The sequence below is a fragment of the Panthera pardus genome, unplaced genomic scaffold (assembly GCF_024362965.1).
Source record: "Panthera pardus isolate Hobbes unplaced genomic scaffold, ASM2436296v1 HiC_scaffold_2, whole genome shotgun sequence".
Lineage (NCBI taxonomy): Eukaryota > Metazoa > Chordata > Mammalia > Carnivora > Felidae > Panthera > Panthera pardus.
The window spans coordinates 102,965,181-102,992,163 of NW_026526765.1; the positions used below are offsets into that span (position 1 = coordinate 102,965,181).

At 40.9% G+C, this 26,983-nt stretch overlaps 2 protein-coding genes and 1 non-coding gene across 8 annotated transcripts in view; 2 read left to right on the forward strand and 1 right to left on the reverse strand.

The window, feature by feature from the left end:
• The window catches only part of CDK7 (cyclin dependent kinase 7), an 89,779-nt gene that overhangs the window by 10,656 nt on the left and 52,140 nt on the right, over positions 1-26,983 (reverse strand). Inside the window, exon 12 of one of the 4 annotated variants that reach the window (XM_019463104.2) lies at positions 17,017-19,106. The exons of the other annotated variants lie outside the window; for them this stretch is intronic. Coding sequence (XP_019318649.1) covers positions 19,099-19,106 — 8 coding nt within the window. The 3' untranslated portion in view covers positions 17,017-19,098. Of the gene's footprint in view, positions 1-17,016; positions 19,107-26,983 lie in introns of those variants that run through there. 4 annotated transcript variants of the gene reach the window in all.
• On the forward strand, positions 4,173-4,279 carry LOC128778412 (U6 spliceosomal RNA). Its single transcript, XR_008424003.1, has one exon. It is a non-coding gene; the product is annotated as a U6 spliceosomal RNA (small nuclear RNA).
• CCDC125 (coiled-coil domain containing 125) overlaps positions 8,805-26,983 on the forward strand; it is a 31,500-nt gene continuing 13,321 nt past the window's right edge. Inside the window, exons 1-7 of one of the 3 annotated variants that reach the window (XM_053907288.1) lie at positions 8,805-9,200; positions 15,036-15,202; positions 16,573-16,922; positions 19,477-19,535; positions 21,013-21,099; positions 21,884-21,961; positions 22,664-22,749. In XM_053907288.1, coding sequence (XP_053763263.1) covers positions 16,613-16,922; positions 19,477-19,535; positions 21,013-21,099; positions 21,884-21,961; positions 22,664-22,749 — 620 coding nt within the window. In that variant the 5' untranslated portion in view covers positions 8,805-9,200; positions 15,036-15,202; positions 16,573-16,612. Of the gene's footprint in view, positions 9,201-15,035; positions 15,203-16,572; positions 16,923-18,355; positions 18,588-19,476; positions 19,536-21,012; positions 21,100-21,883; positions 21,962-22,663; positions 22,750-26,983 lie in introns of those variants that run through there. The other 2 variants (XM_019463094.2, XM_019463096.2) reach the window with 2 other exon arrangements.

The following is a 26,983-nucleotide window of genomic DNA, read 5'->3' on the forward strand; positions in this document are numbered from 1 at the left end:
TACCGGTAGGTACCTCATTCCTTTTTATCAAGTAATATTCCACTGTATGTACCACCTCTTGTTTATCCATTCCATCATTTGCACAATTGGGTTGTATCCTTTCTGGGTCTTATGAATTATGTTATGAACATTTGTATACAGGTTTTTGTGTAGATGTAGGTTTTCAATTCTTGGGTATAGAGGGAAATTTCTGGGTCCTTTCGCAACTGAGTTTAACTTTGCGAAAACACCAAACTGTTTTGCAAAATGGTTGCATTACTTTACATTCCCCTCCCCCTGTCTACGTAGTAGGGATCTAATTTCTCCACATCCATGCCAGTACCTGCTAGATGAACACTTGTTCATCTAATAGCCATCCTGTGCATGTATAGTAATATTTCATATTAGTCTTGATTTACATTTCCCTGATGACTATTGATGTACCTACTAGTCATTCATATATCTTCTTTGGATCCCTAATTTTTTTTTTTTTTAAGTTTTATTTAAGTAATCTTTACATCCAATGTGGGCTTGAGCTCACGATCCTGAGATTAAGTCACATGCTCTTCCAACCGAGCCAGCCAGGCACCCCTGGATCCCTAATCTTTTTAAAGCTTGCACATAAGTCCATATAGGATGTGCTATGATTGGTTTAATCTGTCCCCTACTGATAGACTTTTAGGTTGTTTCCAGCTTTTTACTATTACAATGTTGCCAAGAATGGTAAGAAAGAAAGGTACCTGAGAGGCTCAGTTGGTTAAGCCTCTGGCTCTTGATCTCAGCTCAGGTCATGATCTCATGGTTCATCGGATCAAGCCCCACGTCAGGCTCTGCACTGACAGCAAGGAGCCTGCTTGGGATTCTCTTTCTCTCCCTCTCTGCCCCTCTCCTGCTCACATGCTCTCTCTCAAAATAAATAAACAAAAAAAAAAAAAGGGTAAGAAAGAATAACATGTATATTACATGTATATATTACATGTATCTTACATGCCAAGCACTCTTAAATACATTTCAAAAGTGAACTCTATTAATCCACATGATACCATCTGAGTTAGGTATTATTATTTCCATTACAGGTGATGGAAACAGGGCACAGAATGAAGTGACACAGTCAAGATCGCAGGAAGTATCAGAGTCAGGAGTCTATCTTAGCAGGCTCTTACCCATTAAGTTATACTGCTTAATGTACATGGAACTTGGCACATGAGTAAGTTTATCTGTCCAGTAAATTCCTGAGTAAATTGTAAGCAAAGATAACATTTAGTAGATTCATTTTAATAATCCTATATTGCCTATTATATACATGCAAGACTCCAACCAAATAACTGGTGGGGAAAGCCTCAAGTTCTTGACCTTCAGATGATCATAACCTAGTATACAAGGAAGATATACATACAAATGGGCCCTTTAGACAAATCAGGTAGACTATGGCAAATGCCCTACTGGAGATTCTAACAGAGAGAATAAAAGAGATAACTGTTTCCTACTATGAATATCAGAAAAGGATAAATGCTATAGGATGCAGGGCTTTGAAGAATGAGTATAGAGGTAGAGAAGAGAATTACTCAGACTAAGATAATAGCACATAGGTGCTATCCAGTCAAATCACATATAAAATGAGGATAATTACATCATAGGGCTATTGTAAGGATTAAATAAACAGTGTTTGGCACATACTGTTATTATTTTTAGTAATATTAATGGCTGTTTTGAGAAGACAATGTTCTTTTCATTACTAGAATTTAATAGTAATAATAATAATAATTTAGTGAAATTATCAAGTGGTTGCTAATTATCTTAACAGTAAAACTGACTCAAAGATTTTCCTTCAACAGAAGGGAGATTATTATCTAAAAGGGAATCTAATACAGAGCTATACACCTTTCAGGAATTTTAATTAAATATTAATTAAATATTAATATAATTAAATAAATCTTAATATACTCATTTCAGCTCTAGGTTTTTATTTGAAACTAGTGATAGTGCTTTAACATGTTGTTACAATTATTTGAAGGTTGTAGAAATAACCCCATTTACTGTTTGTCTTTGGTTTTATTTAACCTACTTGTTTGGTTTTTAACTTAAGTAGATTGGTTTAAAATAAACCTAAGGAGGGGCGCCTGGGTGGCTCAGTTGGTTAAATGTCCGACTTAAGCTCAGGTCATGATCTCACGGTTCATGAGTTCAAGCCCCACGTCAGGCTCTGTGCTGACAGCTCAGAGCCTGGAGCCTGCTTCAGATTCGATGTCTCCCTCTCTCTGCCCTTCCCCTGCTCATGCTCTATCTCAAAAATAAAACATTAAAAAAATTTTTTTAATAAAAAAAATAATAAAACAAACCTAAGGAGATAAAAAGTGTTCTAAATTTTAAATCATTTTATGTTTCTGTAAATAAGACTTCTTAATAAGATATATTTTGTTCCTCGTGAGTACCTTAACCAGCTTTGAAGTATGTATAACCACTGATTATTTTCCTTATGCCCACTCTTGTTGGTTTATTTTTTATTTTTGTGGGCGTTTAAAAGGGGTTTAGCCTCACTTCATCTGTATTTCTTTTGAATGTTCTACCACCAATCCCTACCAACATTTAAATTTGTTAGTTTCTAACAAAAAGTCATAGGGGTCAGGGGTCCCTGGGTGGCTTAGTCAGTTAAGTGTCTGACTTTAGCTGAGGTCATGATCTCGGGGTTCATGAGTTTGAGCCCTACATCAGCTCTCTGCTGTCAGCACGGAGCCTGTTTCTGATCCTCTGTCTCCCTCTTTCTCTGCCACTTCCCTGCTTGCTCTTTATCTCTCTCAAAAATAAACATTTTTTTTTTAATTTTAAGAAAAAAAAGTCATAGGAGTAAAAACTGCTAAGAAGCATTTATCCTTTCCTATGGAGTGGGGAGAGTCCAAGGTAAAAAAAGAATCACGGTTCTTAGTAACTTTTTTTTAAATGTTTATTTATTTTGAGAGAGAGAGAGAGACAGAGGACAAGCAGGGGAGGGGCAGTGAGAGAGAGAGACAGAGAATCCCAAGCAGACTCCACGCTGTCAGCTGAGAGCCCAACGCAAGGCTCAAACTCATAAACTGTGAGAGCATGATCTGCACCAAAATCAACAGTCAGATGCTTAACCGACTCTGTCACCCAGGCATCCCAGTTCTTAGTAGTGAAAAACAACATCCTGAAAATCATTTATATATGCCTATTTATATGTATAAATCGGCTTTTATTTAAAATTTAGTTCCTTAACACTTTTGATGACATAAATCCCTTTGACAGTCTGATATAAGCTATGAACCCACTTCCTCTAAGTAATACAGATATACATATTAATGTAAAATACTGTTTATGTTTTTCAAAGACTCAAAGACCCTTGAAATCCATTCAGAGGTTTGTTGTCTACGGAATTTATTATTATGGAAGGGAGGATTCAAAAAAAAAATAATTTGTTACACGAGGCTAGCGAATAAAAAGCCAAGTGATCATTTGCTCATCCTCGGGATCCTCACCAGTGCATTAAGCAGAAAATAAATAAAAGACATACAGAGCTGTCAGGAAAAAAATAAGGTATTCTCAGGTAACATGATAATCTGTGTAGAAATTCCAAAGAGAATCTATACAAAAACTACTTGAACTAATAAGTGACGTTCACAAAGTCACAGGATATAAGACCAATACACAAAAACTACTGCATTTCCATATAGCAGTGACAAACAATTGGAAATTAAGACTAGAACAATACCATTTACAATAGTACCAAAAACATGACCTACTTAGGTTAAATCTAACAAAATATTTGCAAGATCTGCATACTGAAAATTCAAATGAAAGAAATCAAAGATCAAAAAAAGATGTATAAACCATGTTCATGAAATCGAAGATTCAATATTATTAACATGACAATTTTCCCCAAATTGATCTATTAATCCAGCCCCAATCAAAATGCCAGCATACTCTTCTAAAGTAAAAGTTGCAGGGCGCCTGGGTGGCTCAGTCGGCTAAGCATCCGACTTCAGCTCAGGTCACGATCTCACAGTTCGTGGGTTCAAGCCCCGCATCGGGCTCTGTGCTGACCGCTAAGAGCCTAGAGCCTGTTTCAGATTCTGTGTCTCCCTCTCTCTCTGACCCTCCCCCGTTCATGCTCTATCTCTCTCTGTCTCAAAAATAAATAAACGTTAAAAAAAATTTTTTAAAGTAAAAGTTGCTGAGTGCCCATTTTGGCAGCACATACACTAAAATTGGAACAATACAGTGAACTTTAGCATGGCCCCTGCACAAAGATGCCACGCAAATTTGTGAAGCGTTCCATAATAAAAAGAAAAATTGCTAAGCTGATTCTAGAATTTATATGGAAACATGTAGGAGCTAGAGTAACCAAACAATGCTGAAACAGGAGAACAAAGTTAAAAACAACCCTGGTGTACGTGATTTCAAGATTTGCTATAAAGACTAAAGCAAGACAATGTGGGACACTAGAATGATGGACACATAGATCAGATCTTGTAATAGAAAAGACAGTCCAGGAAGAAATCCATACCTAGACAGGCGATTTTTGATGGAGGTGCAAAAGGAAAATCAATGGGGAAACTAACTTTTTGACAAATAATAGGTATACATATCAAAAATTGAACCTCGGGGCACCTGGCTGGCTCGGTTGGTAGAGCAGAAGACTCTTGATTTTGGGGTTGCGAGTTCTAGTCCCCACATTGGAAGTAGAGATTAGTTAAAAATAAAATTTAAAAAAAAGTGAACTTCAAACTTAACCACATACCGAATTCAAAATTCAAAATGTCTCAGAGACCTATGTGTAAAACCTAAAATATATAAAACTTCTAGATGAAAACATACTAAGAAATTTTAGTGCTCTTTGATTAGGCAAAGATTTATCTGATAGAACACAAAAAACACAAACCAAAGAAAAAAGAATCAATAAATTTGACTTCAAAATTTAAAACTCTTCCTCTCAAAAGACACCTAATATTGGGGGGGCCTGACTAGCTCAGTCAGGAGAGCACGCAACTGGATCTCAGGGTCATGAGTTCTAGCCCCAGGTTGGCCATGGAGCCTGCTTAAAAAAAAGACTTAAGAAAAGCAGCAGCCACAGATTAGGAGAAATGTAAACACACATATGAAACAGATTTGTATATAAAATATACATGATACTCTTGGGGCACCTGGGTGACTCAGTCGGTTAACTGAGTTGCAGCTCCATTCATGATCTCACGGTTTGGTTTTTGAGATTGAGATTGAGCCCCGTGGTGGGCTCTGGGCTGACAGCACTTGCTTGGGATTCTCTCTCATTCTCTCTCTCTGCCGCTCCCCCACTTATGCACATGTGTTTTCTCTCTCTCTCTCAAAATAAATAAACTTGAAAAGAATGAAATGTACTCAAGTTGGTAGATAGAAATTTTTTTAAAGACATTCACCGCACATTTATTATGCAATAGTTTAGCAGCATTGCACATAAAGGGTGATGAAAGCCAACTTTAAACTCATGCATTTTTTCAGGGGCACCTGGGTGGCTCAGTCGGTTGAGCGTCCGACTTTGGCTCAGGTCATGATCTCACACTCCGTGAGTTCGAGCCCCGCATCAGGCTCTGTGCTGACAGCTTGGAGCCTGGAGCTGGCTTCAGATTCTGTGTCTCCCTCTCTTTCCCTGCCTCTCCCCTGCTCATGCTCTGTCTCTCTCTGTCTCAAAAATAAATTAAAATATTAAAAAAATAAATAAATAAACTCATGCATTTTTTAAATAAAAATTTAATATGCATGCATTCAAATCTATGCTTTCTGGAGAAGTCTGATAAAGAAAACAGAGTTAAAATATTTTTAGTGGGAAAGTTCTGAAATATTTTTAAGGTTAAAGAAGTCTATTTTAAATCGGTCAAAGTTTTAAGTGAAGAAAAACTATTTTTGGTTTGCAAAGCTATTGAATATGCTAGACTAGTAGGCAAATTGACTTTAAAATTATAAATATATTAATCTCTACTGGCACAAGAACAGACACTCAGATCAATGGAACAGAACAGAGAACCCAGGAATGGACCCACAAACATATGGCCAACTAATCTTTGACAAAGCAGGAAAGAATATTCAGTGGAATAAAGACAGTCTCTTCAGCAAGTGGCACTGGGAAAACTGGACAGCAACATGCAGAAGAATGAACCTGGACCACTTTCTTACACCATACACAAAAATAAAATGGATGAAAGACCTCAATGTAAGACAGGAAGCCATCAAAATCCTCGAGCAGAAAGCAGGCAAAAACCTCTCTGATCTTGGCCGCAGCAACTTCTTACTCAATATGTCTCTGGAGGCAAGGGAAACAAAAGCAAAGATGAACTACTGGGACCGCATCAAAATAAAAAGCTTCTGCACAGCGAAGGAAACAATCAGCAAAACTAAATGGCAACCGACAGAATGGGAGAAGATATTTGCAAATGACATACCAGATAAAAGGTTAGTATCCAAAATCTATAAAGAACTTCTCAAACTCAACGCCCAAAAAACAAATCATGCAGTGAAGAAATGGGCAAAAGACATGAATAGACACTTCTCCAAAGAGGACATCCAGATGGCCAACCGACACATGAAAAAATGCTCAATATCATTCATCATCAGGGAAATACAAATCAACACCACAATGAGATACAACCTCACCTGTCAGAATGGCCAACATTAACAACTTAGGCAACAACAGATGTTGGCAATGATGCAGAGAAAAGATCTCTTTTGCACTGCTGATGGGAATGCAAACTGATGCAGCCACTCTGGAAAACAGTATGGAGGGTCCTCAAAAAATTAAAAATAGAACTACCCTACGACCCAGCAATTACACTACTAGGTATTTATCCAAGGGATACAGGTATGCTGTTTCAAAGGGGCACATGCACCCCAATGTTTATAGCAGTTCTATCAACAATAGCCAAAGTATGGAAAGAGCTCAAATGTCCATCAATGGATGGATAAAAAGATGCGGTGTATACATACACTCACCCACATATATATATACGTATACGTATACATGTGTATACATATATGTATATATATGTATACATATGTATACGTATACACACACACACACACACATACACACACATACAATGGAGTATTACTCAGCAATCAAAAAGGATGATATCTTACCATTTGCAACTACGTGGATGGAACTAGAGTGTATTATGCTAAGCAAATTAGAGAAAGATAAGTATCATATGACTTCACTCTTATGAGGACTTTAAGATACAAAACAGATGAACATAAGGGAAGGGAAATAAAAATAATATAAAAACAGGGAGGGGGACAAAACATAAGAGACTCTTAAATATGGAGAACAAACAGGGTTGTTGGAGGGGTTGTGGGAGGGGGGATCGGCTAAATGGGTAAGGGACATTAAGGAATCTACTCCTGAAATTAATGTTGTACTATATGCTAACTTGGATGTAAATTAAAAAGATAAATAAAAATTAAAAATAAAATAAAATAAATACATTATATCTCTTAAGATAATCTTAAATCTCTGAGCATCTAATATGCACAGAGCACTGATCTTGTTCTATAACTGATCTTGTTCTAAGTCTGGTTTTCCATATAAGTAGGGTATGTTTACTTGGGGGAAGTGGGTGGTTAAGGGAAGTATGGGCTGAATCTGGAGAAGAGGAAGAATAAAAGAAGTCTACTAAGGCAAAGAAGGGTTCACTTGTTTGTTTCTAATCCAGAATAATCTTTAAATCCAGCCAAAGTTATTTCAACTATGTTGATATTAGGAAATACTATCAAAATCATTTCACCCAGGCACTGAAGCTATTTGATGGGGTTTCAAGTGATGGCGGGGTTTGGAGGTGACAGCCAAGAAAGAATTCTTGAAGATGTTTTTGGTGCAAAAAATGTGATTTTATTAAAGCACGGGGACAGTACCCGTGGGCAGAAAGAGCTCCACTGGGGTTGTGAGGAGTGACTAATTATATACCTTCAGGTTGGGATGGGGTTAGGGACAGTGTTTTGGAAGCAAGGTTTCCAGGACCTTGAGGGGCTAGCTGTTGTTAGAAAAACATTTATTACTGTTAAATAAAACCTCAGACATGAGACCCTTCAAATATATAGAAGGAGCCATATGCTTGGAGTATAATTGCCAACATATATTTGGGGGGAAGGGGGTAAAGATAAAAGAGGTTTGCAAAGGAATTTCTATGTGTTTAAGAAGACTCACAGGGGGCAGAATAATGTTAAGCAAGATTCCCTTTTATCCCCAGCAAAGTACCATCATTGAGGCAGCTGAGCTCCTAAAAGGAGGTCACTCTGCCCGCTTCAAGGACTTGTCAGTGGGCCCTAAGCAATATGGGAATTTTTCATTTGCCTTTGTTTCCCACATCACCATGGCAAGCACTTGAAACCCCTTCATCTTGATGAGGGTGATATTAAGGCTCCAGGAAACGGAGTCTATAGGTTTCTGGAGGTTAGACTATGGATAAGATTGTGTTTTCCTTGCAGTTTACTAAGTTATCTGTAAAATGAAGGAGGTTCCTGTCCTGCATGACTGTGATCTCTATCAGTCAACCATTTGCTTTCCTTTCCTTTGGTCTTCGGTAGCCATGGGCATCTGGAGTATCACACATATCCCACCTTGGAGGGTGTGAGGGTGTATGTGTGCGCGCTGTTATAGCCCTCAGCTTGCCACACGCTCCCTCATCACTACTGACTCTGAATGTTCTGGAGGGTGGGGGATGGGGGGTGGAGGGCAGGGCCCGCCTCTAGAAATCCACGGAATCAGTTCCCAGTGGCAGCTCTTTCCGCCCCCCTCTTGTTCCTTCCCACAGCCACGCCTCGGCCCCAGAAGTTCCTCTCGCCGGTAAAGCCCTCCTCGGTTCTTAGTACGGGAAGCCTACTTTCCCGGTCCACCTGCGCCGCGGAACTGATTCCCCTCGAATCCCTCTGTCCCTTACCCCCTACACACTTCATGTTTGCACCATCTCATTTTCACCTTTACTGAGCGCCCGCGGTCTTGTGTCTCTCGGTCTCCGCGCTAACATTTCTAATTCGGTGGCTCATAGGGGGCAAACCTCAGGCTCTGCAGCCGGACGGAGCTAACATCTCCCGCGTCAACCGATCAGCTCACGCAGGCAGCTGACCAGACCAGCGGGGCCTGACTCCGGGCGGCCTCGCCCCTCCTTCCGGTCCCCGCGGCGCGCGTGGTCACGTGGCTGGAGGGCGGCGACGCGCGCGGCGGGGAGGCTCGGCGCCAGGTGAGCGCGCCAGGTGGGGGTGCGAGGGCGGTGGGGGTCCTGGGCGCCCGGCGGGATTCCCTGGTCCCGTCCCCTGGTCCGGTCCCCGCGACGGGCGTTGCGAGGGCGCGTGGTCAGGCAGGGCTGGTGGGAACGGCGGGGAGGACCCGGGACCCGGGCTGCGCAGATTCGTGCAAACCCGGCAGGTTGTGGACAAGTTGGCACACTGGCTGCTTTTTTCCCCCCTAACCGCTAGTTTAATGGTCTCGTCTCTCGTTAAAAAAAAAAAAAAAGGAATAGATTTGAAAGAATCTGTTTCTGCCTTTTCCCTCTCCTGCTTTATTATTTTTTCCTATTAGTATTGAGCCTTAAAAATACGTGTCCTGCACCAGAAAAAGGACATCAGTAGAAATGGCTGCGGAAATCCCAATAAAGTCTGTGGTTTAGTTAATTCCATGTGTCAATATTAACTTCTTAATTTTGGTAAATGTTAACATTAGAGGAGTGTGAGCACAGGGTATACAGGAGCTCTGCACTATCTTTGCAACTTACTGGAAATCTAAAATTATTTTCATAAAAAGTTTAAAAACATAGTGCTACAGTGTTGTGTAGCAGGCCATTGTTCACCAGGGAGGGCTCAAGTTAGTTCCTCTTTGCCAAGCCTGACAGGAATTGGGTGTCTGTTTGACCATTGTGTTTGCTAGGGCAAATGTCAGGCTAGTGGGTGTGGATGTTTCTAGTCCCAAGATTTCTGGGCAGGAGTCTGTTTCTTCATTTCGGTCTGTCACCGTTCTTTGGACAGGTCAGTGAGTTAAGGATACATCGAGCTACTGTAGGGGCGTGTGCAATACACATGTCAGGAAAATGGACTATTAAAAAGGTACAGGGATGCCTGCCTGGGTCTTCTGTGAGAGCGGTCATGAGTTCAAGCCCCGTGTTGTGTGTGTAGATTACTTAAATAAATAAAAACTTAAAAAAAATTAAAAGGTACAACACAGAGCTAGGAAAGCTCAGAGATCACGTCTGTCTCAGGGGTGTCAGGAGGGCTGCTGGGGGGAGTGGCTGTCATTAGCTGCGGGGGACTACAGAGGAGTCAGCGTTCCTGGCGTGGAGATGAGCACCAGCAGACTTGAAGGTGACTGATTGCCCTGAGGAGGCCTGGGCACAGGTGCAGTCCTTTTTTTTTTAATGTTTACTTGTTTTTGAGAGAGACAGAGACAGAGTGCAAGCTGGGAAGGGGCAGAGAGAGAAGGAGACACAGAATCTGAAGCAGGCTCCAGGTTCTAAGCTGTCAACACAGAGCCCAATATGGGGCCCAAACCCACAAACAGAGAGATCATGACCCAAGCTGAAGTCGGACGCTTGACTAACTGAGCCACCCAGGCACCCCGGTGCAGTCCTTCTTAATGGAAGCACAGAACATGTCCAGGAAGCAGTGACAGCTGACACGTGAAGTAAAAATGAGCCTCGTTGTAGATAACAGGGTGACACTTTAATTATATATGGCATGGGAGCCATGGAATGTTTTAGGGCAAGAGGGGGGCATCTCTGGATCTGTGCTTGGAGCAGCAGTGTATAGGATGGCTTGGGGACTGTTGGTTTCACCTGGAAGAGGTAATAAGAAATCCAGCCAGGGCTATGAAGTTAATATCCAAAGGATATGGTTTCAGGAGATTTTGTGCGCCTAGACATCTTGGCATCTGAAGGGATCAAGGAAAAGAGAAATCCCAAAGTTTTGGACCTGGGTGTTTTGGAGCATAGTTGAAACGTTTGCAGAAATAGAGGACTCAGGATGAGATAGATCTAGGGTGGGAGTGGGAGGGCAGTGAGTTTGTTTTTGAACAGCTGTGTTGTTTTTTTTTTTTTAATTTTTTTAACGTTTGTTTATTTTTGAGACAGAGAGAGACAGAGCATGAATGGGGGAGGGTCAGAGAGAGAGGGAGACACAGAATCTGAAACAGGCTCCAGGCTCAGAGCGGTCAGCACAGAGCCCGACGTGGGGCTCGAACTCACGGACTGCGAGATCATGACCTGAGCTGAAGTCAGACGCTTAACCGACTGAGCCACCCAGGCGCCCCTCAACAGCTGTGTTTGAATTGCTGGCAGGATATCCAGCTGGAAATGTGTAAGTGTGTTTAATAGTGGAAGCCAAACAGAGCAGGACAGAAAGAGGAAAAGGAGCCTGAGCAGGCAGACATGGGGTGGTTCCTCATTCCTGTAGGGTTTGAGGGGCTAAGGTCAACCAGGGGCCTGGGCGTGGCAGATCAGTAGTGTCACAGCTTCTGCACAGGTGGAGGAGACCCAGGAGCAAGACTAGATCTTGGATTTAGCAATTAGGAAGTCAGTGGTCCCTTTTCAGAGAGTTGTTTTAGTGCAGAAGTAGGAAGATTGCTCACTGTCTGTAATTGGTTCATCCTGTGGCCTTTCCCAAGCGACCAGAACACCGGGCCAGGAGCCAGAGATATGGCTTCTAGTTCTGCCTTTTCCACTACCCGTGTAATTTTGGGCCAGTCATGCATAGCTTTTACTAGCATAGAAAAATAAAACCAGAAGGACCCTTTTATTCCTAGCAACACTTAATAGTCCAAAGAACTAGTGTCCCATGGGGCACACACGGGGAAAAGATGATCCAGAACCATAATTTTAGAGTCCTAAAGAACCAGAACATCTTGTCCAATCCTCCCATTTAACAATGGGACTAATACTCCCAAACTCTAATTCAATAAACATTGACTTGAAATATATCATATCAAAGGTTCCCAAAATAACCCTATAAAGTAGTAATGCTTAAACTCATTTTGGAGATTGGAAAACGTGCTCTTAGAAGTTAAATGACTTGCCCGAGATCACAGAGCAGCACTTGGTGGAGTGAAATTTGAACTCAGACCTCCTGAGTTAGAGCCTTCTCTGTCACACATCCTGCTGGGCCTCCCTGGTTGTCAACATTGAATATATTTAAAACTGGCTGAGTGGAACATTAGTAACTTCAAATATTTTCCCTTTCTTAGAAGAAACGTGTTCTGAAAGTCAAGTTTGGTTTATTAATGTTAAGTATATAAAAAAGGGGAGAGTATACAGCCACCAGTTCCCAAAGTTACATTTTTTTAAAACAGTAAGAGTATTGGATCATGGGAAAGCTCATTATGTTAACTGTGAATAGCAGAAAGGCTAGAAAGACCAGACCATGATACCTGAATTTGTGTGGCACATTAAAAAATATTCTTAGCCACGCAGCCCAGCCACCAGAGCCTGCTGCTACCCAAGGCCCAGGTGATGCCTGCAACACATGCTTCTGGGCAGAGACAACCATGAGGGCCCAGGCAAGTAGATGAGACAGGCCTGCACGGGAGAATGAGCTGGAGTGAGTGCCATGCTCTCATCCACGGCTGCTCCAACAGACACCCTGTAGAATCTGCCAGGCCAGGCCCCACTCAGCAGGCTGGGCCCCTGTGTAGGCCAGGATCTGGGCTCCAGAGGATTGGGGGCTCTCCCATCCCAAGAGCCCACCCTGTCCCACCTCCTAGGAGCCCAGGGTCCCAGGACTGAGCCCCACCTGGGCTTTGTGGACAAGAATTCTGGTCACCCAACCCCTCCCTACTCCCAAAGCATGCTAACCCAGCACTGGATTGGGAGCTGGGCAGGGCTGGGGCATTTGGGTTTGGGGTTGGGGCTGGCCCCAGGACCACCATCCCCAGGAATGCTAAGACGCAGGCTCCAGGATGGACCATTGATGTACAATAAAGCTCAGATGACCTTTCCAAAAAATTACATATATATTCTTAGCTAATCCTGTGATTGCTTACTCTTTCCTCTTACTACTTTTTTCCTTTGTGTTGACCAATTCCATTTTCTCCACTGCTGGCTGCCTAGCCCTGAGCATACCCTCCTTAACAAAGGTGTGAGAGTGCATTTATAAGCAGGAGTTTGCATTAGAGGTAAAACATAGCTCCTTAGGGATTATTTCCTGTCTATCTTGATGAATAAAAATAGAAAAACTTACTTATTTAGGAAATAAACTTGTAAAAGAACAAAGATGATTTTATAAAAATTTGGGGGAAAAAAGATTTTTACTTTTAGTAATGTTTGATGTCATAAATGATAGAAACGTGGTTTATTCTGATGTAACGCTCATTCAGATTCTTCCAGTGACAGAAAGCAGTAGCTAAGAGTGTCACAGTGTCTCTGACATTAGGAGTCAGGATTCAGAATCTGGTTCAACCTCTCGTTAGCTAATTGTCTATATTTAATAACACTATTGTCTTGAAAGGTGAAGATTAAATGGAATAATCTAAGAAAAACATTAAAATAGTGCCTAGCACACAGAAAAGAAGCAACAAGTGCTATTATTATATCATTGAAAAAGAAATTCTTGCTGATTTAGAGCATCCAGCTTAATAATTTGCTTATCTAGGAGGATACAATTGATCAACACATTTCTCATCTTGTCCCCTAATGCAGTTAAAGGTCCCTTATTTTTTGTGTTTAAAAGTTTTTAAACCTATTATCGAGGCATAATTTACATATAAAATGCACCATTGTTAGAATGCTGAGTTTTGACAAACCATCACTCTAGTCAAAACCAAGACTTTTCTACCACCTCCCAAAAGTTCCTTCCTGCCCTCTGCAGTCAGCCTTCCACCCTAGGCAACCACTGATCTGTTGTCCGTTATATATTAGTTTTGCCAGGATTTCACAGAGGATGGGCTTCCTGTGTTAGCATAATGTCTCTCAGACTCATCCACGTTGTAATGTCTCTCAGACTCATGCACGTTGTTACATGTATTAGAAATTCATTATTGCTGAATATATTCTGTTGTATGGACTTAACAATTTGTTTTTCTGTTGTACATCTGGGTTTCCAGTTTGGAGCCCATTTGAGTAATGCTGTGAACAGTCATCCATACATCTTTGTGTGAACATATGTTTTCATTTCCCTTGGGTAAATATCAAAAATACAATTGCTGGATCACTTGTTTAAAGGAAACTACCAAAATTTTCCACAGTGGCTGTACCATTTTATACTCCTGCCTACTACGTATGTCTATATCCCCAGCAATACTTAGAATTGACACTGGTATGTAACAGACTGTCATTGTAGTTTAAATCTACAATCCCCTGACAACTACTGATGTTGAATGTCTTTCTATCCAGTTATCTTCTTTTATGATGTTATGTCTTCGAATCTTTAAGCACCTTGGCTTTCAAATACTGAAAGTATATGGTACTTTAAACCCTAAAAACAACAGAAACCTCTTCAACTATGTGTGTGTAGGGGGAGGGGGGTGGTTAAGTTTGTTTATTTGTTTTGAGAGAGAACTCATGAGAGCACATGGAAGGGGCAGAGAGAGAGGGAGAAAGAATCCCAAGCAGGCTCCACACTGTCAGCACAGAGCCTGATGCAGGGCTCAATCTCACAAACTGGAAGCCAAAATCAAGAGTTGGAGGCTTAAACGACTGAGCCACCAAGGTGCCCCATTTGTGTGGTTTTAATAGTGGAAGAATAAGAGAAACATCTCACTAAAAAATGCAAGTTTAAGATTTAATTATTTTTTAAAGTCCTGGTAAGCAATTATTTAAATAGGATATATTTAGAAGAGATGTCAGATGTATGTATGTATGTATTTATGTTTTTTTTTTTTTTTTTTTTTTTTTTAATGAATCTTGGGGCACCTGGGTGGCTGAGTCTGTTAAGTGTCTGACTTCGGCTCAGGTCATCATCTCACAATTCGTGAGTTTGAGTCCTGTGTCAGGGCTCTGTGCTGACAGCTCAGAACCTGGAGCCTGCTTCAGATTCTTTGTCTCCCTCTCTCTCTGTCCCTTCCCAACTCATGCTCTGTCTCTCTCTCAAAAATAAAGATGAAAAAAAAAACCCAATAAAAAATGAATCTTGAGAAAAGGATGAGATATTTCTAAACAACTACAGCAAAACAGCTATTCTGAAATGCCTGGTGGTGAAAGTTCTTCCTGTACTACTGTGTATAAGAGAACAAGGCTGAGCATTTAAGGTGCTCTGCAGCCAACAGGTAGGTGCCTACAGTGGTCCTTTGTCTTCACATGGGGAGGGCTCAGTGGTGGTAATTTCTCGGTAAGGCATTTTTATCTGGAATGTTTTCTTCTGGGAAGAAGGGCAGGCAGTTAGCTTCCCAGTATTCAGTTTGGAGTCTTGCCTAGGTGACTATTTTTCTGCCCTACAGGAAGGGAATTTGTTTATTCCTTCATTCACCTTATTTAAAAAGTATTTATTGAGCTCTGATTATGTCTCAGATACTGTTTTCAGCATTGGGAATGCAGTGATGATCCCAAAGACAAAATTTTCTACTCTTACGGACCTTACTTTCCACTTTGGGCCATCTTGAGCAGGTTTGGGCTCTGGCAGAGGAAAAGTTTTAGGTCGCTCGGCCTTTTGAGAGGCATCATAGGCAGGGCAGAATCACCTTTGGCTTTGCTAGGCTCCCACTTCTGTACTACCTCCTGCCTTTCAGTGGTGTGACTTGAAAAATGAGTAAAATATGGAGGGGTATGTTAGAAGGCCCTAAGTGCTAGGGGAAAAATAAATCAGGGAAGCAGGAGAAGGAGGAGTTTGCAATTTCAGATCTGGTATCAGTCACTGAGGTGTCACTGAAGGAAAGACCCTTAGGAGGTGAGGAACCAGTTGAGCAACTGTCTGGGGAAGAGTTTTCCAGCCAGAGGGAACCCCAGCTCTGCACCAGGCACGCTGGGGAAGCCAGCCAGGGTGGCCAGCCTAGGAGGGCATGCAGTCAGAGGCGAGCCATCAAAAGGACTTTGACTTCTATGCTGTGTTGTGAAAACAGTGGAGGGCCTTGAACACACAGTCTGATAAAGAGAGGGGGTACTTCCTTCCTTCCCACCTATCATCATCTCAGGTACAAAAACCCTGCTGTGTCTGCAGAAAAACAGAAGATGTTCCCATAGTACAGAGGGCTACAGGACAGGCTATAAGAGCCATGAGCACCTGAAGTGCACGCAAGGCCATGAAGGGACGGGGGCAGGGTGCTCTATGTACTCCCTGCAAGTTCCGTTTTGCAGGGATTCCCTGAATTTCACGTAGCTCCTAGGCTGGTGAAAACCAAACCCCTTCTCTTTCCTTGGCAAAGTCTGATTTGCTTTATCCTGATCAGTAGATTACTGGGTTCAGTAAAAGGTTTTCCTGCTTCCTTACAATTCACTGCAGTCTTTGAAATAAGAGGCTGATCATTTCCTACCTAAAAAGTCCTTAAATGTTAAACATCTTGAACCGGATTGCAAGAGATGTTTGTGTGCTGATGCATCGCTGGGATAGTCGTGCCTGTATAATAGAGAAAGAAACTTTTCTCCCCTCGAAACCCCAACTTTATTATACTGATGGTTTTTAAATTGTTTCTCTTAACCACAGATACCCTGTTTTTCCTTATGTTAAATACGGCATCTGGCTGATGAGCAGGGTGGTGAGGCCGCCGAGTGAGGCAGAGGTGCCGACCTGGGAAACCGAGGACGATGACATGGCAGAAGGCGACTTAGGGTATGGCCTCGGGAGAAGGCCCAGCAGTATTTATGAAGTGCAAGTTTCACATCTGTCTACATCTAGAAAAAGATCGGATGGAAAGAACTTTAGCCCTCCCCCCTTTCCAGGAACGAGGGAAGAAAGAAGTGGTGCCATTTTTCAGTATTCCAGGCATAAGAGCTCCCAAGATACACACCCTGAAGAGTCCAGCACTTCCCACCACAGAAGACAAAGCAGCACTGGTAAGAATGCCTCGATCCCTCTCCCTCCTTCTTCTCCCCTGTGGATTTCATCAGTGCCTTCACCCTTGCAATACATGACAATAGGTCACTGTAGTGGATTTTGAGAATTCATCTTTATTCGCCTCTTGGGATTGGTGATAGTACAAAAGTAACATGTTTTCATTTCCAAGTATTGCACAAATTGTGAACTACAGTAGTTATTCTGCATTAATACAGATATGTTAGTGATATCAGTGATTACCTACCTTGCTTTTGTGGGTGTGTGATTTAGTGGTGTGCGTTATCTTTTTTTTTTTTTCTTATTCAAGTATTTTTTTCTTATTCAAATATTTATTTGGTACCTGTTAGGTGCCAGGGGCAGTTCTAGGCTCTGGCAACAACATTAGTGAACAAAATAGTCTCCATGTTACAGTTCACATTCTAGTAGAGGAGAGAAAAAATAAATCTCCCAGTAGTTAAGTGCAGGCATAGTGAGTATCTGGAGGGGTCGGGGCATGCTATTTCAGGCAAGGGTCAGGCCAGGGTCACCTCTCTAAGGAGGTGGCTTTTGAACACTGGAGTGAACTGATGCCCAAGCCTGGTACTTATCTGGGGAAGGAGTATTCCAGGCAGAACATGTATGCTTCTGGTTATTTTAGTAATGTCATGAAATCCTCCCTCTAAAAATTAATCTTTTTTAAAAGTAACTTTTATACCCAACGTGGGGCTTGAACTCCTAACCCTGAGATCAAGCGTTGCATACTCCATGGACTGAGCCAGCCAGGTGCCCCTCAAAAAATGAATCATAATTTATCATAACCCAAAATCAATTATGCCATTTATTAAGGAAAGAACAAAATTCAGAATCACACTGTGATAGAATGTTACAACTCCAAAATGGTTGGGAGCCCAGGGGTGACTCCATGCCTACATGGTGGCACAGCTTTTATCTGGCTGAATCTTTTGTAATCCATGTTGTAAAACTTCCCCCACTAGAGTGGAACAGACACAAATTAGAACAACATGAAAATAATGTAAGAAACATGGTTTTAGATTTGCCAAAAGCATGTAGCAGATGGGGATTTTATCACCATCTTTCAGAATCCTTCTTGAAATTAGCATGGGATTATTTATATATTATTCTTTTAATTCCTCATCACGTATAGAGGATGGGTTCTGCTTTGCAAGCAAGATGTTGAAAACAGTACATGATGCTAAAATACCTTTATAAAAATATGAGGAAACCACTGGGATATAAATATGTGACAGTAAAAGTATGAGCTCCTGTGTTGTTGGGTTACAGACTTTTATCTCAAATTAGCCTGGTCCTAGGTAAGGATATTGTATTGGTTTCTTATTGCTAATAGGTCATTTCCAAGTCACCACAAATTTAATGCCTTAAAAATTTTAACACAAATTTATTATCTTACAGTTCTATAGGTCAGAAGTCCAAAATGGGTTTTACTGGGCTAAAACCAGTTGTTGGCAAGGCTGCATTCCTTCTGGAGACTCTAGGGGAGAATCCATTCCTGTGCCTTTTCCAGCTTCTAGAGCTCGCCTGCATTCCTTGGCCCATGGCTGCCATCCTCCATCTTCAAAGGCAGCAATGGCTGTTCAAGTCTTTCTCATACTGCTTCACCCTGACACTGACTCTCCTGCCTCCCTGTTTCACTTATAAGGACCCTTGTGAGTACAGTGGGGTCCCCTGGATAATCCAGGTAATTAATTTAATCCAGTCCTTAATTTAATTACACCGAAAAGTCCCATTTGCCATGTCTGTCCAGGTTCTGGGGATTAAAATGTGGGCATCTTTAGGGCCCTTGCTCTGCCTACCACAAGGATTACTACAACGCAACATGTCATTGCCAAACCAGTGTCACTTGTCCCTCCTTGGAGCCCCTGTCATCAGAGTAAAACCAAGATTTAGGTTTTGCGTTGGAAACCGCCATAGTGAAAGTTCAGAACAGCAAAGAAAAAAATTGTTTCGAGAAGTTTTTAATGTCCCTCAAAATACTCTTTCTAAAAAATCTTTTCTTCCTTTTACTTCTTCTTAATCTTCTTGCTTGTAATTTACCACTTTAATGTTTTTCTATTGCCAGTGAGACCACAATGAAAATGAAGCTCCTGGGAAGCTCAGTTTAATGTGTCAATTGATCACATTAAGGAGAGAATAATTGAAGTTACAGGAGACTTCTAGTCATTCTCCTTGGAAAGAAATTAAATTCAGGTTATTTCTTAGATATTCACATCACTGTATTGATCAAACTTAAGCCAAACACCAAAATTTATTTCACTCACCAACATTCATGTTTTTAAGTACTGTTTTGCATGTAATAATTAACCAATTCATTAACAACAGTTTAGTAGAGACTCCTTTTTTTAAAGTCTTTTTATTCAAAAGTATGTGTCTTTTCATTTGTGAAATGTTTTAAGCTACCTATTTTTTACCATTATTTGGTTTGTTACAATTCTTTCCTCTTGGCACAAAGCTGCATTTGATATTTTATAAACAGATGTGCTGTACTCAACTAGTTAAAGAATGTATTGAAGTGGGTTTTTTTTTCCCCCTTAATAGATTCTAATTCAGAATTGTCAAATGTCGAATTAAAGCAACGTCTTCATGATGCTTTAGAGGTAAGTCTTGTGGCTTCTATAAAAAGTCTCATGAGGCACTTGGGTGGCTCAGTCGGTTAAGTGTCTGACTTCAGCTCAGGTCATCATCTCACAGTTCATGAGTTCAAGCCCTGCGTCAGGCTCTGTGCTGACAGCTCAGAGCCTGGAGCTTGTGTTGGATTCTGTGTCTCCTTCTCTCTCTGCCCCTCTCACATACTCTCTCTCTCAAAACTAAATAAACATTAAAAAAAAATTCTCATGAGAATATAGCCCACTGATGGATATTTTAAGTAATGCTAAAATTGTATGGAAGGCAATATTGGCTTTCCACATATTCTGCATGAGCCACAGTGTAAAAAGCTCATAACTTTCAACTGGCCTCCTGTTTCTTATCCTCATCTCTCAAGAAAGCTTTTTACGTAAACATGCCCTCCAATTCACCTCTCACCCCTAATCTTTCATGACTTCTCTAATCTGCTCCTGGAGAGAACAGTTATAAACTTCCTTCCATCTGTCTTCCCTGTGCGTGAGGCTTGAAATAAGCTGACTTATTTTAACCTCTTTGAAATCAGAAGACCAGAAAGTATTCTAGGTGCTATGAGGCCCTGCTGACAGTAGGAATTTCTATGCGGGGTGCCTGTCTTTTGGGAAGGAGGAAGCCCATCTTAGAGTGTGTGTGTGTGTGTGTGTGTGTGTGTGTGTGTGTGTGTGTGTGTGACTTCTGGTGAAAGCTACCATTTTCGTTTTCTAGGGCTGCTGTAACAAAGCACCATAAATAGGTGGCTAAAACAACAGAGATTTTTTCTCAGTTCTAGAGGCTACCAATCTGAAATCAAGATGTCAGCTGGCCATGGCCATGTTCCCTCTGGAAGGTCTAGAGGAGAATCCTTCTTTGCCTCTTCCTAGCTTCTGGAGGTTGCCCCTGACAATCTTGGCATTCCATGGCTCATAGCCACTTCACTCCAGTCTCTGCCTCTACTGTTACGTGGCCTTCTCCCCTTTGTGTCTGTGCCCACATTTCCCTCGTCTTAGGACACCAGTCATTGGATTGAGGCCCATATAATCCAGTATGACCTCATCTTAACCTGATTATATCTGCAAAAACCCTGTCTCCAAATAAGGTCACATTCATAGTACCAGGAGTTAGGATCTGGGCATATCTTTACTTGCTGGGGAGGACAGTTCAACCGATAATAGCTACTATAGCTTTGTGGATGATCATGTGCTTATTTTTGTGCTCTAAAGATTTTTTTCATATTATTAGCTGTGTGGTCTAGAAGGATAAAAGCAAAAGATGTGGACTTGTAGTTACAACTGGATAGTAAGAGTCTCAGTGTAAAGCCTGCCTGGGCCACTTATGAACAGTGGAGGAATTTCAAACCTCTTTTATAAGGTCAAAGTGCTTAGAGTCAGTGCACACTGAGCTTACATGTAAACTATCCACATTTGGGGTTGCATATCTTGCAGATGGGTAGACTAATCTTACTTCTCTCCCTAGGAGGTAGAAATTTTAAAAACTGAACTTGAGGCATCTCAGAGACAACTTGAGGGTAAAGAAGAAGCACTGAAAATTCTTCAAAGCATGGTAAGAAGTTATTTTTAAATTTTTAGGTAGTATGGTTTTATCTTTTAAAACAAAAGCGTCTGTGCTTAAAATAGCTTTTTTGAAGGCGTAGATTTTTTTAAAACTTTTACTGAGGTAAAATTTATATACCATAAATTTCACTTGTTTTCAGCATACAATTTATCCTTACTGGAGTTGGATAACCATCTCTAATTAGACTAACCAGTCTAATTCTAGAACATTTCCCCAGTATTCCCCAGAAGGAACCTCCAATCCATTAGCAGTCCCTCCCCATTCCCATCCCCAACCTTAGACAACCAGTCATCTTACTGTCTTTTGGATTTGTCTTTTCTATTTTATATGAATGGAACGATACGACATGTGTCTGGATTCTTTTAGTTAACATGTTTTTGAGGCTCCTGCATGGTGTAGCATGTGTCAGTACTTTCTTCCTTTTTATTGCCTAATAATATTCCATTGTGTAGATATACCACATTTTGTGTATCCATTCACCAGTTAATGGGCACTTACATTGTTTCCTCTTTGGGGCTGTTATGAGTAACACTGCTCTATTTGTTCATGTACCAGTCTTTGTGTGGAAAGTTCATTCATTCATTCACTCTATTCATCAGGAGAGCCGAGCGAAGATCTGCTGACTTTTGAACTATCAAATTCTCCATAAAAGGTGGTCTCTGTGGAAATTCTCTGGTTTTCTACTGTCTTAGAATAAAAATGTGAACCTTACTGTGCATAAAGGAGTGATGAGAAATTTAATGTATACTTGTATGATTTTTATTTTTCTTAGGCAATATTTGGCAAAGCCACAAGTCATACTCAAGTGATGCTTCAAAAAACTACGGAACAAAAGAGATCCTTGGAGAAGGTATTTGCCACTTTTAGTGTAGACTTGTTCAAACTACCAAGCTTTCAAATAGCATTTCCTTTAAAAACCACAAGACTAATGGATGTCTGTTTGTTGTGCTTTTTTATACAGTCCCGTCCCTTTTGGAATTTATAACCCAAAACATATTGTTACATGGGCAAACAATTAAGATTTCTTTTATTTCCTCATTTTAAGGTAGTAGGAAGCTTGACACTTACTATAAATTTTCTTTTCTTTTGCTCCTTCTCTGCTTGTTTGGCAGAGCCTGCCTCTTTCTGACCACCTCATTGTCACGAAAATAGTAGTAAGGGGTCACCTTGGAAGGTCTTGTTCTGTTCCTCCTGAACCCTCCCTTGATGGGAGTGTCCTGGGCTCACACTCCCAGGAATGGATTTTGCTTCTGGGTCTGTATAGGTTGGGGGTGGGGGCGATGAGGAATCTAGGTTCTGAGAAGCAAATTTTGAAGCTAAACAATGTGAAATTTTTCTCATAGTAAGTAAGCTTTGGCAAAGCTCTTCTTGAGTGCTAAAGAGGCATGTTGTACGTGTTTTTAAATGTCATAAACTCTTTTTGAACAATAATTAGTTTCTCTTTAACCTATTTCTGTTAAATGATTAAATGATTTATTTCAGCTATTTACAATGTCCTGAAATGATTTATTTGTAGTAATTTTCCATGAAAAGTCCTATTTTCTTTCTATAGGAAATAAATGCCTTGCAATGGGAAATAGAATTTGATCAGAATAGATTTAAAAATATAGAAGAATCATGGACCCAAAAATATGACAGGTTTGTATATTTTTATTCTGTACTTTTTCTTTGGAAATCTCTAAAGTGTGTATAATTTATTTACTTACATTTTTATTTTTTTAATATTTAAATAATCTCTACTCCCAATGTGGAACTTGAACTCATGACCACAAGATCAAGAGTTACATGCTCTTTTGACGGAGCCAGCCAGGCACCCCATAAAGTGTGTATAATTTAAATGTAGCTTAGGCTTTCTTTTCTCCTTCTGTGAGCTAACCATGAATATTATAAAATTCTTACTGCTTATCCACTTCACTGTTCCATATTTTTCTGTTAGTATTATCTTTTTATATAATATAAATAAACTATATTTTATTGGGCTTAATGCCCACAGTAGGGTTTGAACTCATAACCCTGAGGTCAAGAGTTGCATGCACTCATTACCAACTGAGCCAGCCAGCTGGGTTCCCCTATAAACTGTATTTTTTTTTTAAAAATTCTTTTTTTTAACGTTTATTTATTTTGGAGACAGAGCATGAACGGGGGAGGGTCAGAGACAGGGAGACACAGAATCTGAAACAGGCTCCAGGCTCCGAGCTGTCAGCACAGAGCCCGATGCGGGGCTCGAACTCACGGACCCGCGAGATCATGACCTGAGCCGAAGTCGGCTGCCCAACCTACTGAGCCACCCAGGCGCCCCTAAACTGTATTTTAAAAAGCAATGTAAGGGGCACCTCGGTGGCTCAGTCTGTTAAGCGTCCAACCCTTGATTGTGGCTCAGGTCATGATCTCACTGTTTGGGAGTTCGAGCCCCACATCAGGCTCTACACTGTGAGACTGGAGATCCTGCTGCTTGGAATTCCTCCCCTCCCCGCCCCCCACATCCACCCCTGCTCTGCTATTCTGCTCAAGCTTGCACGCGCTCTCTCTCACAAAATAAACTTAAAGAAAAAAAAAAAACTTTAGGGGCGCCTGGGTGGCTCAGTCAGTTAAGCATCTGACTTCGACTCAGGTCACGATCTCATACTTCATGAGTTCAAGCCCCACATTGGGCTTTCTACTGTCAGCCCAGAGTCCACTTTGGATCCTCTGTCTGCCTCTCTCTCTACCCCTCTTCCACTTGCACGGGCGTGCTCTCCCTCTCAAAATTAAATAAAGATTAAAAATAAAAAGGGGCACCTGGGTGGCTCAGTCAGTTAGGTGCACAACTTCTGCTCAGGTCATGATCTTGCAGTTTGTGGGTTCAAGCCCCACATCAGGCTCTATGCTGACAGCTCAGGGCCTGGAGCCTGGTTTGGATTCTGTGTCTCCCTCTCTCTCTGTTCCTCCCCCACTCATACTCTGTCTCTCTCTCTCAAAAATAAACGTTAAAAATAAAAATAAAAAAATTTCCATTTGCAACTACGTGGATGGAACTGGAGGGTATTATGCTAAGTGAAATTAGTCAAAGACAAATATCATATGACTTCACTCATGAGGACTTTTAGAGACAAAACAGATGAACCTAAGGGAAGGGAAACAAAAATAATATAAAAACAGGGAGGGGGACAAAACAGAAGAGACTCATAAATATAGAGAACAAACAGAGGGTTACTGGAGGGGGGATGGGCTAAATGGGTAAGGGGCATTAAGGAATCTACTCCTGAAATCATTGTTGCACTATATGCTAACTAATTTGGGTATAAATTAAAAAAAAAAAATTAAAAAAAATGCTAGGCAATAAAATAAAAAATAAAATAAATAAAAAATAAAATAAAATATAAAAAAAACTTGGGGTGCCTGGGTGGTTCAGTCGGTTAAGTGACCAACTTCAACTCAGCTCATGATCTCATGGTTTGTGAATTTGAGCCCCATGTTGGGCTCTGTGCCTGGAGCCTGCTTCAGATTCTGTCTCCCCCTCTCTCTATACCTCTACTGCTCACATTCTGTCTCTGTCTCTCAAAAAAAAATGAATAAATGTTAAAAAACTTTTTAAATAAATTAAAAAATAAAAAAACTCTAGGGCACCTGGATGGCTTGGTTGTTAAGCATCTGACTTTGGCTCAGGTCATGATCTCCTGGTTGGTGGGTTTGAGTCCCACATTAGGTGAGTTCTACCTCTCTGTCTCTGTCTTTCCTTGTGCCCCTCACTTATTTGCTCCCTCTCTCTCTCTCCCTCTCAAAAAAACAAAAACAACAACAAACAATTTTAGGGGTGCCTGGGTGGCTCAGCTGGTTAAGCATCTGACTCTTGGATTTGGCTAAGGTCAAAATCTCACGGTTCATGGGTTCGAGCCCTGCCTGTGTCAGGCCCTCTCCTGATAGCATGGAGCCTGCTTGGGATCTCTCTCTCCCTTTATATCTGCCCCTCCCCGGCTTGCTCTCTCTTTCTCTCTCAAAAAATAAACATAAAAAAATAAAAAGCAGTGTAAGAGCCATGTTTTCCAAGTTATTTTATCATTGGCATTTGTTTTTCATATATCTTTTAAGCAATTTTTATTAGTATGAATTTATTTAGTAACTTTATTTTTTAATTTTTTAAAATCTTTATTTTTGAGAGAGAGAGCGACAGAGCATGAGCAGGGGAGGAACAGAACATACAGAATCATAAATAGGCCCCAGGCTCTGAGCTGTCAGCACAGAGCCCGACGCAGGGCTCGAACCCACGAACTGCAAGATCACAACCCGAGCCGAAGTCAGACGCTTAACTGAGCCACAGACGCCTCTATTTAGTAACTTTAAATTATAACATACACATATTATAAAGTCAGTCACTGATAAACTGATTTGATATCTGGGATTATAGATGGCTTTAATACCTAATTTTTAATTTATTATTAACTTTTAGTCTGAGATAACTGAACATGTATAGAAAAGTTGCAAGAATAGTACAAAGAAATCCTGTATATCTTCAAGATTCTCCAAAGTAGAACCCTTTACCACATTTGCTTTAACATTCTGTCTTCTTTATAGTTACATATGTGGATACAGATAGATATCTGAGCCATTTAAGAGTAAGTTACATATAAGGCCTCATTATTCTAAATACTTCAGTTTGTGTTTTTTAAAAAGGGACATACTCGGGCGCTTGGGTAGCTCAGTCGTTTAAGCGTCTGACTCTTGATCTCAGGTGGGGTCATGACCTCCCAGTTCGTGAGTTTGAGTCCTTTGTCGGGCTCTGTGCTGATTGCTGGGAGCCTGCTTGAGATCCTCTCTCTCCATCTCTCTCTGCCCTTTCCCTGCCCATGTTCTCTCTCTCAAAATAACTTAAAGAAAGAAATAAAAAGGGACATAACTCTGTCATAACCATAGTAAAATGATCAAAATTAAGACATTAACCTAATACTCTATTTTTTTAAAGTTTATTTGAGAGAGAGAGAGTGAGGGAGGGGCAGAGAGAGAGAGAGAGAGAGAGAGAGAGAGAGAGAATCCCAAGTAGGCTCTGTGCTGCCAGCACAGAGCCCGATGGAGGGGTCTGAATCCACGAAGCCCTGAGATCATGACCTGAGCTGAAACCAAGAGTCGGATGTTCAACTGACTGAGCCACTCAGGTGCCTCCTAATATTCTTGTTTAACCTACAGCCCTTATTTAGATTTGCTAATTATCCTAGTAATAATACCCTTATATCAAAAGAAAAAAATTCCTGTGTTCTAGGATCCAGTCCAGAATCACGCATTGCATTTGGTTGTCATATCTAAACTTCCGTCCCCTTTAATCTGAAACAGCTATGAGGAGTAAGGGAGAGCGAAGGAAGGGGAAAACATCTGGAACATTTATCAGTGCTTCTTTGTCCTTGACATTTTTTGAGGAGGACAGGGTGGTTATATAATACACTACATTGGAAATGTCTGGTGTTTCTGAATTCGATTCAGGTTATGCATTTGGGGCACTATTACTACTGAAACAATGTTGTTATTAGTGCATCATATCAGGGACCCTGCAATGTGGATTTGTCCCGTTCCTCGCATATGAATGTTGACTATTTGGTTAAGGGGTGGTATCTGCCTTCATTTTCCACTATAAAGCCATCCTTTTCCCCCTTGTGATTAGTAAGCATCTTGTGGGGAGATGCTGTGAGATTATGTGATTTATTGGATTTTCACCCACTAGTTTTACATCCACTGCTTATTCTGCCTGAAGCAGTCATTACTATGACGGTTGCCAAATGGTAATTTTCTAATTCTGTTATTCCTTCTATATTTATTTGCTGGCATTTTAAGAGCTTTTTTCCTCCCCCATTTGTTTATACCAAAATGGATTCATGAATTCTTGCATTATTCAATGGGTTACTAT